The sequence below is a fragment of the Cetorhinus maximus genome, chromosome 17 (assembly GCF_964194155.1).
Source record: "Cetorhinus maximus chromosome 17, sCetMax3.hap1.1, whole genome shotgun sequence".
Taxonomy (NCBI): domain Eukaryota; kingdom Metazoa; phylum Chordata; class Chondrichthyes; order Lamniformes; family Cetorhinidae; genus Cetorhinus; species Cetorhinus maximus.
In genome coordinates, this window is record NC_135895.1 from 4,511,222 (window position 1) to 4,526,425 (window position 15,204).

Sequence of the window (15,204 nt, forward strand, 5' to 3'; positions counted from 1 at the left end):
TAATGAGAGAGGAAGAGAGGCAGAGATGTTTAGGGAGGGAGTTCCAGAGTTTGAAGCCTAGTGGCTAACAAGTGGCCCAGCAAATAGACAACCCTGTCCCATCCCTGAAACCTCCCCAGGAGGTTGGTCACGGAAATATAGTCGGGGATAATTATAGCAGAGAATGTGGTACTCTATACACAGGGTGTGAGTGAGGCGAATAGTATAGATACATTTAAGGGAAACCAGGATAAGTACATGAGGGAGAAGTGAATAGAGGGTTAAGTTGATAGGGTTTGATGAGGAAGTTGGAGAGGAGGCTCAAGTGGAGCATAAACACCAGCATGGACCCGATGGGCCGAACGGCCTGATTCTCTGCTGGCGTCTACTCTGAGTCACCGGTTTCAGCCGTGGGTTTTCGTGTGACCGAACAGGCCGATTCTCAATCTGCTGATCTTTGGACACATTAGGTAGGACCTACATGAGGTATTGGGATCCGGAGTACAGGATTCGCTTCCTTTCCTTTCGTTCTCTGCCACCGCTCTGTCTCATCTCACCTCACCATTCAGACGTTAGGACTCAAAACGTGATGTCGCTTGATGGACAAGTTGTTGCCATTCTAAACAATTGGTAGCAAGCTCCTCCCAGCTGTTAAAGTCAATGCCACTGTGCTTGAAGGAGAGTTTCAGAGTATCTTTGAAGCGTTTTCTTTGACCTCCCCTGGAACGCTGACCGTTTGAGAGTTGAGGAAACAGGACCTGGTGGGGGAGATGGTTTTCAGTCATCCAGGCACAGTGTCCAATCCCTCAAAGTTCATTTTGCAAGAGTTTTACTTGTAATGCTGCCGTCAAGACAGACATTAGTGTTTGTTCGAATGGCCCTTGATTGAATTTGATTAAATCCGGAGGATGCAGTGGAGACATTGCTGATGGAATTTCTCTATCAGCTTTATGTGCCGCTGATACACACACCAGGTCTCACTGTGGTACAGGAGTGTGGTGACAACAACTGCTCAGTACACTAGGGCTTTTGTTAACTTGCAGGGGCCTTTGTTGTCAAACACTCGCTGTCGTAGTTTGCAGAAGCTGAGCTGGTGCAGCTGATCGGGTGTTGGGTCTCCTTGTCAATGGGGGTCTTTTGAGAGAGGTGGATGTCGAGGTTTGGGAAGTGCTCAACATATTCCAGAGTCTCTCCTTCAACATATATGGGAGGTGGAATATTTGGCTGACCAGGTCTGGGTTGATATGAGTTTTGTTTTGGCAACATTTCCAAGGACAAGCCAAGTCGCTTGTATGTGAAATCGAAGAGATCGAGAGTGGCCTGTAAATCTGGTGCAGAGTGGGCAATGATACTGCCATCGTCAGCTACCTGTAGATCGTGTAGATCTATGGTGGTCAGTTTAGTTTGGCACAGAGGCGACTGAGGTGAAAGGCTTTTTCAGCTAGATGGTATTTCCCATGGGTAGCTCCTTGCCTCTGGTAGGGCTACCCATGGCAGCAAGGATGGGGGTCTGTGCCAAGGTGCTGTCCAAAAGGTCCTCAATGGCAGGACAAGCGAAGGAAGACTGTGCATTTTACTGGCTGTGTGGGTGGAAGAAGCTGCAGTGACAAGGTGGTCCCGGTCATCGTGGGTCCACATGTCACCCAAATCTGATCACCAACCTGTCAAGATCGTGTGGGCAATGACAGTGCCCTAAGGTCCCCACATTAAACAAAGATGCACAGGCTTCTACCAGGGTCCATTTGCCAAATCCTGTGGTGATGGAGAATTGGCGCCAGATACAGGGCAGTGAGCCTGGGAGCCTTCTCCATGGATAACCACCTTGATGCGATCGAGGGGATAGGGCACAGTGCTGCATCCCTGTCCTACATCATTATATTTTTTGTAGCTATTGCCGTATTTAAAATAATGTTAAACATTGCTCAAGCACCTGACGTCTGCCATGAGTTGTTAAAGTTTCCTGATCTTCGTTTGTTCATTAGATGATCACATTGCTCTGTTTTTGGGCAGATGGATTTGAAGATTGTTGGGAAGCAGGGTTCTGGAATTAGAGCCTCATTCTGACAATCTTGTTACCATGTCCCTGTGAGTATGGTGACTGACTCTCTTTGACTGCACCAAACTCACCCTGGAGGTAAACAAACCCAGCAGACTCGCTTTACGCACTTCAAGTCGTAACCTTCGGCAATAGCATTGCGCCTTTTCAGGAACTTTCTGATAATTCAACCTGACAGGGTCAAGCCTCAAACTCCACACCTGTGTTCAGTAGTAATTTTGTGACTCCCTCCCTCCTACATTAGCACGTAGGATATAATTGTCTGTTTGGTGTTTACTGTGCCTCGCACAGCTTTAGCAATTTAGTTTTGTCTGCACTGAAAATAACAGCACATTTGACGAAAATATCTTTCCTGTTGCTGGGTGGTGCCCCTGAGAGAAGCTTGCAATCAAGATTCACTCGCTTTCAGAATGAAACATTAAACTGAGACTTCGCCTGGTGCTAAAAGGTCCTGTGGCGACTATTTTGGAGAAGAGTAGGGGACTTCTCCCCTGGCGTTCTGGGGCCAATATTCATCCCTAACTGAGCGACTGAGAAAAACAGATGATCTGGCCATTATCACGTTGCTCTTTGTGGGATCTTGCTGTGTACGAATTGGCTGCTGATTTTTGCCTACATTACAACAATGGCAGCAATTCAAATGTACTTCATTGGCTGTGAGATGCTTATGGATGTCCTGAGGATGAGAAAGGTGCTAGATAAATAGAAGCTAAGTGGTCCCAAAGAGACATCTGGGGTTGACCAGTTCCAACACTTGTCTAATCCAAGCAAAACATTCCCTCTTGTATCATCCACATGAATTCTTGTGACCAACCTCCTGCTCTACAGTTCACAGAGTCACAGAATTGTTACAGCACAGAAGGAGGCCATTCAGCCCAGCGCTCTAGTATCTACTTCATTACTTTGATGTTTAGTGCGAGGTTCAGTGGAAAGTATGGTTAAACTATATTAGTATGTAGTTTAAAACAAAAACAAAAATACCTGGAAAAACTCAGCAGGTCTGACAGCATCTGCGGAGAGGGACACAGTTAACGTCTCGAGTCCGTATGACTCTTCATCAGAACTAAGGAAATAGAGAAATGAGGTGAAATGTAAGCTGGTAGAAGGGGGTGGGACAGGTAGAGCTGGATAGAGGTCATACGGACTCAAAAGGTTAACTGTGTTCCTCTCCGCAGTTGCTGTCAGACCTGCTGAGTTTTTCCAGGTATTTTTGTTTTTGTTTCAGATTTCCAGCATCCACAGTATTTCGCTTTTATCTTAGTGTGCAGGTTACTAGACTGGGCGTATAAGTTACTTGGTTCTTAAAGTACTGGGCTTAGTTTTTACTTTAGGGTTCTGTTTGTGAACAATAGTTAAGCAAATTACTTTTTGTTAAAACATGTTTCACCAGACCATGCTGTTCTATAAAGGCTCAGCTGTTTAGCCACATTGTACACTTGTTAAATGTCTGTTGTGATTCAATATGCATGTATTTCCATTGCTATTCAGATGAGTAGATTCTGTAGTCTCTGTCTCTAGTTAGAATCATAGAACCATAGAATCATGTAGTACAGAAGGAGGCCATTCAGTCCATCATTTCTGTGCGATCTCATTGAAAAAGTTATCCAGTTAAATCCGCTGCCCTGCTCTTGCCCCATAGCCCTGTAATTAAAGTATATAATAGGGCTATACACAGGAGAGTTGTTACAGTTCTTTTGAAGGTTTTAATTGAATGCTTTTACGATGAGGATGTGAATTACTTGCAAGTAGTGAGAGATGCTGTAGATTAAAAATGGCATCAGTAATGAGGCATTATCTAGAAGATTAAGGGGGGTGGAGTATAATTGAGGTGTTTAAAATGATCAAAGCAGTTAATGGTTTCTCTCTATCTCCCTTACTTGTCCTGGCGAGGGAGCCCAGAATAAAGAGGCAAACCTTTAAAATGCGAGTCAGGCTGTTCAGGGGTGATGTCAGGAAGCACTTCTTCACATGAAGCTGGAGTGGGAATCTGGAACTCTCCCTCCCCCAAAAATCTGTTTAAGCTGAGGGTCAATCAAAAATTTCAAGACTGAATGAATAGTCTTTTGGTGGTTAGGGGTAATATAGAGCCAAGGTGAGTTGCTGGAGTTAAAATACAGATCAGACATGATTGAATAGAATGGCAGAACAAGCTCAAGGGGCTGAATGGCCTCTTCCTGCTCCTATTTCCTAGCTTTGTAGGCTAGGTGCAGTGGAAAATGTTAGTCTTGTCTGGGCATTGGGTGTAGGGTTGAAGCTAATCCATGAAAGTGTATCTTATTATTTAAATAATGGTGACTAGTTCTGGGAAGCAGAAATAGTTACCACTTGATTTGTAAGGAAAGCAACCATCCATGTCCAACTACAAAACTCAAGAAGAGCAATGAACAGCTTTTTATAAAAAGCTTAAACCACACCCCCACCCCTAAAGAAAAGTTGTCAACCAAAATCAATACACAACTGATAAACAGTCCTGAATTAATGTATATTTATCTTGTGCTGTTAATGTGTCCAAACACTACAGGCCACTTCACAGGAACAATTATCAAACAGAATTTGACACACATAAGGAGATATTAGGAATGGTGACCAGAATCTTGGCCAAAGAATTAAGTTTTAAGGATTATTGTAAAGGAGGAGAAAGAGGTGGAGAGGTTTAGGGAGAGAATTGCAGAGCTTAAGGCCCACAAGAAGATGTCAAACAAAATAACCCTTTATTCTTTCATGGAATGTGGGCATCCCTGGCAAGGCCAGCGTTTGTTGCCCATCTCTAGTTGCCCCTGAACTGAATAGTTTGCTTGGCCATTTCAGAGGGCAGTTAAGAGTCAACCACATAGCTGTGGGTCTGGAGTCACATGTAGGCCAGACCAGGTAAGGACGGCAGATTCCCTCCCCTAAAGGGGCATTAGTGAACCAGATGGGTTTTTACAACAATTGCTAATAGTTTCGTGATCAACATTACTGAGACTAGCTTTATATTCCAGATTTATTAACTGAACCCATGTCTGGGTTACTGGTTCAGTGACAATACCACTACTCCACCGTCTCCCCTTATTTTATTCACTTAAAGTGGTCACGAAGACAGAATCCTGAAATGATCTCTCAAAAATTTTTAGGCAATGTTTTTTATGAGGTGCTGATGATACCTATAAAAACCTAGTTTCATCCTTCAGTTGATGACTCATGGACTGATGGTGCTCCCAGCAGAGAAGGAAGCTCTGCTCCCAGCGTGGAGAGCATTTGACACTTCATCTGATGTGGTCCAGCTGCAGCCCTGGACCATCTTTCATCAGCTTCCCAGCGTCAGTCCAGGACTGTATCAGTTTCCTGGCATAAAAAGAGCCACTAAGATGGGGTTTAATCCAACAGACAATAAACAAACAAGAAGCTAGAAGCAGATCCTTTAGGACAGAACAGTATCCCCCACACCCCGATCAACTGTTGCCCAGGGTGTCCCACCTACCCAAGCAAGAACATGCATTTAGATATCATCTTTAACATCATAAAATGTCCCCAGTTGCTTCACAGGACTGATTTATCAAGCAAAACGTGACAGTGAGGTATATAGAGAGATATTAGGACAGGCAACCAGCAGCTTAGAGAAAGAGGTAGCTTTAATCAAAGGAAAGAAAGACTTGCATTTATATGGTGCCTTTCAGAACTCATGATGTCCCAAAGTGCTTCAGAGCCAATGAAATGGGTTTGAAGTGTAGCCACGAATGCAGGAAGTGTAGCCTGGGTAACAATAGGCCCTTACATCTTACCTCAGTAACTAGCACAAAATCAAACCCTCATTGCCAAGTATATGCTTTTATAGCAGTCAATTTGCTCACAGCAAGCTCCCACACATAGCAATGTGATAATAAGCAGATCATCTGTTTTTTGTGATGCTGGTGGAGGAATAAATATTGGCCAGGACACTGGGAAGAAACTCCTCTACTGCTCTTCAAAATAGTGCCATGGAATCTTTTAAGTCCACCTGAGAGGGCAGACATGGCCTTGGGTTAGAAAGACAGCACCTCAGACAGTACAGCACTCCCTCAGTGTTACACTGGAGTGCCAGCCTTGCTTTTTGTACTTGAGTCTTGGAGTGGGACTTGAACCCACAACCCTCTGACTCAGAAGTGAGACTGTTACCCACAAAGCCAAGGCTAAAAGAGAGGCAGAGAGTTTCAGCGAAGGGAACCCCAGAGCGTAGAGCCCAGGCACAGCTGCCATTGGTGGAGCACTGAAGTCAGGGATACAGAAGAGGCCAGATTTGGTGGAGCACAGAAAACTCGGGGCATTGTAGGGCTGGAGGAGGTCACAGAGGAAACATGGGCTGGATATGCTAAATGCCTGATCCAAAAGCATATACTTGGCAATGATAGTTTGTTTCTGTGCTAGTTACTGAGGTAAGATGTAAGGGCCTATTGCCTTCCTTGAAAATAGGTACCATGCTCTTTGCTTTGTCATCATGGATGACATGATGACTATGAACACTTTGCTCCAGGTCTTACTTAACGCTAAAATAAAAATAAAATACTGCAGAAGCTGGAAATCTGAAATAAAAACAGAAAATGCTGGAAAAACTCAGCAGGTCCGGCAGCATCTGTGGAGAGAGAAACAGAGTTAATGTTTCAAGTTCGTGTGACTCTTCTTCAGAGCTAAAGAGAAGTAGAAATGTGATGGATTTTATACTGTTTCAGAGGGAATAGAGCAGATGGAGCAAGATAGAAGGTCAGGGATAGGTGGGAGCTAAGGAGAAATTTGACAAAGATCTCATGGACACAGGACAAAAGGAGTGTTAATGGTGTTAAAGGCTAAAGAAGGTGCTGATAGTGGCATAAAGCTAAGAGCAGAATGTGTTAATAGCAGAACAAGGGTCAGTGCTCTGTGAAAGCAAAACACAAACACAAGTGACAGATGGCCCTGTGGGGAAGGGGTGGGGAGGGATTGGGGAAAAAAATAGGAAAATAAATAAAAGTAAAAAAGGAAGTACGTGGAACGTTCCTTGTTCCAGACTAATGACTGTATCCACTTCATGCTTCCGTCTGAAACTGGAAAAATTGAACAAATTTGCTTCCAATTTCTACCTCTCACCTTCACATGGTCCATCTCTGACACTTCCCTTCCCTTCCTTGACCTCTCTGTCTCCATTTCTGGTGATAGACTGTCCACCAATATTCATTACAAGCCTACCGACTCCCACAGCTACCTCGACGACAGCTCCTCACACCCCGCTTCCTGTAAGGACTCCATCCCATTCTCTCAGTTCCTCCACCTCTGTTGCATGTGTTCTGATTAAGCTACCTTCCAAAATGGCACTTCTGACATGTCTTCCTTTGTCCTGACCCAAGCTTTCCTCCTCACTGTGGTTGTCAGGGCCCTCAACCGTGTCTGACCCTCTTCCTGCACCTCTTCCCTCACCCCTTCCCCTCCCTCCTAGAGCCATGAAAGGGTTTCCGTTGTCCCCGCTTTTCACCCCACCAGCCTCCGCATTCAAAAGATCATCTTGTGTCACTTCCGCCAACTCCAACCTGATGCCACCACCAAACAAATCTTCCCCTACCCCCCCCTCTGTCAGCATTCCATAGGGACTATTCCTCTGTGACACCCTGGTCAATTCCTCCATCACTTCCCAACTCCTTATCCCTTTCCCATGGCACCTTCCCATGCAATTGCAGAAAGCACAACACCTGCCCCTTTACCTCCTCCCTCCTCACTGTCCAAGGCCCCAAACACTTCTTTCAGGTGAAGCAGTACTTCACTTGCACCTCCTTCAATTTAGTCTACTGTATTCGCTGCTCCCAATGCGGTCTCCTCTACATTGGAGAGACCAAACGCAGACTGGGTGACCACTTTGCGGAACACCTTTGGTCCGTCTGCAGGCATGACCCAGGCCTCCCTGTCGCTTGCCATTTCAACACTCCACCCTGCTCTCATGCCCACATGTCCGTCCTTGGCCTGTTGCATTGTTCCAGTGAAGCTCAACGCAAACTGGAGGAACAGCACCTCATCTTCCGACTAGGCACTTTACAGCCTTCCGGACTTAATTTTGAGTTCAACAACTTCCGACCAGGGACTCTCTCCTCCATCCCTAACCCCTTTTATAATCCAATTATTTATTTATTTTTTTATTTACTTATTTTTATATTTTCCCTCAACAACTGCCACCTCCCCCCAACAGGGCCATCTCTCACTCGATCTTCTGGTTTGCTTTCACAGTAACTCCGAAGAATTCATCCAAGCTCGAAAGGTTAACTCTGTTCCTCTCTCCACAGATGCTGCCCGACCTGCTGAGTTTTTCCAGCATTTTCCCTTTTTATTTCTTACTTAACACTTTCCAAGTAAAGAGGAGCCAATTGTTAAAAAAGGTGTTTATATCCAAAAGAGAAAGGTAGATAAAAGACAAAAAAAAAATCTATTATTATCATGGAACAAAATGGTTCCTAAAAAGCATATTGATGACCCTGAAAAGGATGAAGCAAGTGAATTGTTATTAACTTGCCACAGTAAAAAATGTTTCATTAGTGGAAATATTCACTGAGAGAAACCAGTTGGTAATATGATGTCCGTCATAGGAGATTCTGCCGCTTATTTAACAACTTCAGCATCACTTGTGTGGACATTCTAGATAAGCTTAAGTGCTTAAAACCAATAAATCCCTTGGGACAGGCCAGTGTGTTGTCACAGGGCCCCACATTGCATCTGCAGCTAGTTAGACTTAACCCCTTTGTCATCCAACTCAAAATATTTGTGCCCACAAAGTTGCAGGAAGCGTGAGCTGGTAACATTTCAACGAGGGCAACAGGGCATTTAGGACCGGAATAGTGAGGACAACCAATCAGATGGAAGAGATGTGAAATGAACATTGCAATGAACAGGAAGTGCAAACTAGAGTGGGTGAATCCGATGTCAAATCAGGTACAAAAAGTGAAATAAAGAGAGGGAAAGAAAGATTAGATTGAGAGAGAGAGAGAGAGAGAGAGAGAAAAGGGACAGAATGGAAAAGCAAATAAATAATATTTTAAAATTTTAAAATGTGACATTTTTTAAAATCTCCCCCAAAAAATTTACAGCCTAAAGAAATGATACTCCCCACAGGTAATAGTAAATTTTCAGTGCCAGATAGGCTGATTGGCAGCCATTAACAATTGTCATGTCATTAAAAGAGTGCTTGTGCTGCTAATTACTAAATATCTGTGGTGAGTTTGGGTCAAATCTATTGCGGCAGCCACAGGAAGTCAGACCATTCAACGTAGGTCAGCGGTGAGGCAGGCAGTGAAGTGTTGCTTTCACAAGGCTAACAGAGTGCAGCATAATTCAGACAACAAATTTTGTATATTCAAACTTAGCCATAATATTTATATCCTCCTACCCACAGCTACGGGCTACAGAAATAACAAAATAACGGCAAGCACCAGTCACCTCACCCTTGTGCTGACATCAAATTCTGGCCCATTATTTTGGAGCCACTGGTATTCGTCCCAGTGCTTTTCTGCTCATTAGGTTTTGTAGAGGTTATCTTTTGATATTTCATCTCGGGTTCGAAGTTACTGATTGAAAGAAGCTGTGGCAGACAGCAGGGACAGTAGGGAGTAAAGCAGTAATAGTGCATGAGGGGAATTGGGAAGAAGAGGATAAATTGGGACGTGGCGGAATTTAGGTTTCAATCAGAAACCGAGAGATGGCTGGAGATGGGGGTCAACCTGAAGGGTAAAATAAAATGGATGTGACTTTGGGAAGCAGCATTCCATTCCTTAAAATGACAGCCATTTTTGTTAAGGCGAGCTCCTGGATTTGTCTCAGGATTTGTTGCTCGTTATAGTGACTTAAAGCAACTGTTTCCAGTTGTCGGCTGAGAACAAGGGGACAATGCCTAATTACAAGATAACCGGTGACAGATCAAATGGAGCATTTGGGAGTTTTTTTTAAACACTGAGAGTGGCGCGAATGTGGTTCAGACCAAAATAAGAACATGCTGCAGTATTAAAATGCCTTTCTATCGCTCTATCGTCTAACAATAGACTCCAACCCCTTTTTGCACGGGGGCCAGAAAACCAGCTGTTTTGCACTGTGCTTAACTCATCCCATAATCAATGTGACTCGTGTGCATAATCGTGATGGATTATGGAGCAATTTGAGCGATTTTGGAAACATCTGATTTCAGGGGGGCCCCAGGGAACAGAGTAAATAGGGACTGAAAGTGGTGATCAGCTGCACAGAAGGCAGACAGTCGGAAACCATGAAGAACTTAGGATAACTTTTCCGTCTCCACCTCCCAACGTAAAAACTATATATTTAAGCTAATTAACAAAAAAAATGCCAGGGGAGGAGACGAGGAGAATTTTTTTTTTAAACAGTGCTTTGTTATGACCTGACCAAGAAACATTTGAGGAAAAATCAGAGCCACGTGGAAAGAGCAGAGGGAATTGAATAGCTCTTTAATAGATCCAGCACAGACATGATGGGATGAATGGCCTCCTTCGGTATTGTATGATTTCATATCCCTGCCTATCTAGATATATAAATGTCTCTGTGTGTGTTTATAAATGGAAGGTTTGGCCTGTGATGCAGTATGAAACAGAAGATCATGAACAGATGGCGCTCGAGATACATTGAGACAGATTGGCAAATTTTAGATGGCACAGGAGTTACTATTCGAGGATGGTTAAAGGCAATCTTCCCTCCCTCTGGAAATGATTAGAATGGATATATTTTCCAGCATGTTGACTTTAATTTGTAAAGGACTTGTGTCAATGTCAATCTAACACAATATCTCCCACTAAATTAGTATAATAATCGCCTCAAATAATGTGTGGTATTACGTAAGCCCGGCATGCAATTAGGAAGGCACATGGTGTGTTAGCTTTTCCTGCAAACAGTTTGGAGAATAACTGTAAGAAACTTTAATCCAATTATATGGGGCATTGGTGAGACCACACCTGGAATGCTGTTTTGGTCTCTTTACCTAAGGAAGGGCATTCTCTCCCGAGAGGGAGTGCAATGAAGGTTCACTAGACTGGTTCCTGGGATGAGGGGATTGTCCTCTGAGGAAAGATTGTGTAGGCTAATCCTATATTCCCTGGAGTTTAGGGAAGAATGTGCTGACCTAATTGAAAAATGTAAAATTCTTAAGGGGCTTGACAAGGTAGATGCTGAGAAGCTCTGGGGAGTCTAGAACTGGGGGCACAGTTTCAGAATAAGGGATCGATCATTTAGGACTCATCTGAAGAGTGATTTTTTTTCACTCAGACAGCAGTAAATCTTTGGAATTCTCTTGTGGATGCTCAGCAGTTGAATATATTCAAGACAGAGACTGAAGGATATTGCAATAGTGCAGGAAGGTTGAGTTTTTATTTATTTATTATTTTTATCATCTATTCATGTGGCTGTTGCTGGCTGGGCCAGCATTTATTGCTTATCCCTAATTGCCCTTGAGAAGTTGGTGGAAAATTGGGTGGCTTGCTAGGCCATCTCAGAGTCAACCACATTGCTGTGGGCCTGGAGTCACATGTAGGCCAGACCAGGTAAGGGTAGCAAATTTCCTTCCCTAAAGGACATAAGTGAACCAGATGAGTTTTTATGACAACCAACAATGGTCATCATTAGACTTTCAATTCTAGATATTTGTTGAATTCAAATTCCACCATTTGGGTGGGATTCAAACCCGGGTCCCTGGAGTGTTACCCTGGGTCTCTAGTAAACTAATCTAGCGACAATACCACTACACCACCGCCTCCCCCAGTAACGAATCAGCCATGATCTTATTGAATGGCGGAGCAATCTCAAAATTCCAAACGACCTACTCCTGCTCCTATTTCTTATTCCTTTATTCTTCTGAATTATGAGCACACTTTCAGGCCTGTGTTTGCTGGATTAGCTGAAGGTTGGGATTTTGGGGTCAGTGATGAAGGTTTGGTGTCAGCTGGTTCATTGTACTTATAGCTGCTCACACACTTTTCATGGGCTTTTTGAGCAGCAGCTTATGGTTAATTAGAGAGCCATTTCAACTTGGCAACACCGAAGGGCACAGCATGTCCCCTCAACCAATCGGATTGAAGAATCCTCACTGCGACACACAGAGTTCAAACAAAGAAGTATAAGCTAGAATATTTAATTCAACATAAACCTGGGAACATAAAGTGAAAAAAGGGGGAAAAAGAGATGGGATTTCATGAGAGAGGCAAAAGATACAAATGAAAAGTAAAAAAAAATCTTTAATGTTTAATTTTTTTATATGTCCAATGATAATTAAATGACAATGATAAATAAAATCTGAAGGAATGAGACTCAACACTTGTGAAAGTGCCAGGGAGGTTGTTGGACAGTAATCAAGACTTAGTATGCCAAAATTCACTTACACCTGATTGTACAAACCTGAACTGTGATATCTGGGCCATTGTTTCTTTTTATATTAGAATGCAATATCTTATCATCTTTCAAGAGAGGCTACGTACAGATTTTTAAAAACGAAGTAAGTTAAAACATTTACAAGAGAAGCCCCAAAGCAATTCTGTGTTAAATATCAAATATGCAATGGAATAACTGCTCTTGTTTGAGAAATACTATTAGATAATAGTTTCTGGATTGGCAGATACTGCTTATCTCTGACTTATTCCATGGTGGCCTCACAGTCAATTGGAAGTGAATTTTAAAGCCAGCATCATGTTGTGAGGTCCTGCAAATGAAGGCGTTACATTTTTGAGCCTGTTGAGGAGTTGAAGTCGTCTGTTCTGGGAAATCCTAAACACATATTGGCAAGAGCAAAACATGACTCATGAATAGCAGATGATATTGCTTTTGAAATCTTTCAGAAGGGTTTCAAAGAGAATTACATGGTGTTGCAGAGAATTAACAGCACAGAGACAGGCCAATTGGCCCAACTACTCCATGCTGACGTTCATGCTGCACATGAACCACCTCCCACCCCTCTTCATCTCACCCCATCAGCATATCCTTCTATTCATTTCTCCCTCGTGTGTTTAATCAGCTTCCCCTCAAATGTATTGGTACTATTCACCTCAACCACTCCCTGTGGTAGCGAGTTCCACATTCCCATCACTGCCTGGGTGAAGACGTTTCTCCTGAATTCCCGATTGGATTTATTGTTGACTATCTTATATTGAGGGCCCTGTGTTTTGGACTCCTCCATAAGTGGAAAAATCTTCTCTACATCTATCCTATCAAACCCTTTCATAACTTTAACAAGCCTCAATCAGGTCACCTCCTAATCTTCTCTTCTCTGGAGAAAAGAGCCTCAGCTTGTTGAGTTTTTCCTGTTTAATCTCTCAGTTCAGGTACTATCCATGTGAAATTTTTTGCACTCTTTCCAGTCCCTCAACAACCATTCAATGATGTGGAGATCAGAACTGTTTGCAGTGCTCCACATGTGGTCTAACAAGTGTTCTAAATTTAACATAACAATAATATTTAACAAAATGCTTCTAGGTTGTGACATCCTGGATCATTAGATAAACATCCTCACTTCTGGGTCAGAAATCTCTGGTATTGAACCGACTTTCTTCCCTGCTCCATCTTTTACCTTGCAACGACAGACTCCCACACCTCTCGCCGTTAGAGTTGCCAATTCTGGTCGGACAGATTCCAAGACAAATCCACATGACCAGGCTACCCCACCTCCCCCACATTCCCACTGTTATTCACCCATGAGGGTCCAACTCACAGCAACCATCTTCCATCAACCGATTAGAAAGCAAACAGTCCCTTTGTTAACTGAATGGATAATTCTTGGCCATCCGTCACCAAATGCAGTGATCAGCTGATTCATTCACTTGCTCTATCAGTGCACCTTTTGATTGGCTGTGAATTTCATAGCAAGATCCAATCAATTACAACGTTATCTTAAATTGGAATTATATTCATTGAAAATAAAGATGTTTCAATAAAATGTTCTGGAGAGTAGTGAGAAGGTGCAACTCACTGCCATGTGGAGTGTTTAAGGTGAGTGGCGTGGATGTGAATGAATGGATCCTCGATTGGTAAATGAGGGAGAAAGGGATAGAAAGTTTTGCTGTTAGGGTGAGAAAAAAGAAGGATGGGGGGATACTCATATGGAGTGTAAACACTGGCGTGGAATTGTTGGGCTGAATGGTCTGTTATTGTAAAATTCTATGTAAAAAAATGCTGCATAAGATTGTACAACTCAAAGCAATTTTTTAAGATCGACTAAACTCAAGTTTATTTCTCTCTAGGAAATCCCTCCTTTTCTTAGTGACGATATGTATGGCTGCTGGGATTGCACAAACCCACACACAAGGTAAGATCCTATTTCCGTTCACATCTCCAGTCCTATTACTTGCAAATCTTTAACCAACAGTCTCCAACCCGCATATGGAAATATTGAAGGTTATTCATGTTGCCCACAAAAGTCCTTAAAAAAACTTTTTGCCTCCAATGTGTCAAAGTGTTCATGGATCCTTTGCCTTCAATCTGTTAAACCTTCACCATTATGTGGGCCTTTAGCGTTTATATCAGAAGGCTTCACCATGTTGTTATATTGTTTACACCTCTAGAACCAAGCAGTATCCCAAACTGTTGTGCTGAAATGTCTAGAGAAGGTTTGACAGTGGATTGGCTTCAGACTCTTTGCCTCAGAATGGAGTAGAGCAAATTAGACTATAGTCACCTTTTAGCACTTTTTGCCCTGTAAGTTGCTGAAAGGACAATGAGAAAGGGGACGGGAAATACAGGACTGAAGGTGTTGTATCTGAATGCACGCATTATACGAAATAAGGTAAATGAGCTTGTGGTGCAGATTGAAATTGGCAGGTATGATGTGGTGGGCATCACGGAGACATGGCTGCAAGGGGATCAGGACTGGGAGCTAAATATCCAAGGATATACATCCTATCGAAAAGATAGGCAGGTTGGCAGAGGGGGTGAGGTTGCTTTATTAGTAAGAAATTAAATTAAATCAATAGCAAGAAATGACGTAGGGTCAGATGATGTAGAATCTGTGTGGGTAGAGTTGAGGAACCGCAAAGGTAAAAAAACCATAATGGGAATTATGTACAGGCCTCCGAACTGTAGTCAGGATGTGGGGCACAAGATACACCAGGAGATAGAAAAGGCGTGTAAGAAAGGCAAGGTTACAGTGATCATGGGGGATTTCAATATGTAGGTAGACTGGGAAAATCAGGTTGGTAGTGGATCCCAAGAAAAGGAAT

At 43.0% G+C, this 15,204-nt stretch overlaps 1 protein-coding gene across 1 annotated transcript in view; it reads left to right on the top strand.

Annotated features, from left to right (window-relative positions):
* The window catches only part of col24a1 (collagen type XXIV alpha 1), a 721,848-nt gene that overhangs the window by 122,245 nt on the left and 584,399 nt on the right, over positions 1-15,204 (top strand). Inside the window, exon 2 of the mRNA XM_078561886.1 lies at positions 14,230-14,294. Within this exon, the coding sequence (XP_078418012.1) occupies positions 14,230-14,294 (65 nt within the window). The remainder of the gene's footprint in view (positions 1-14,229; positions 14,295-15,204) is intronic.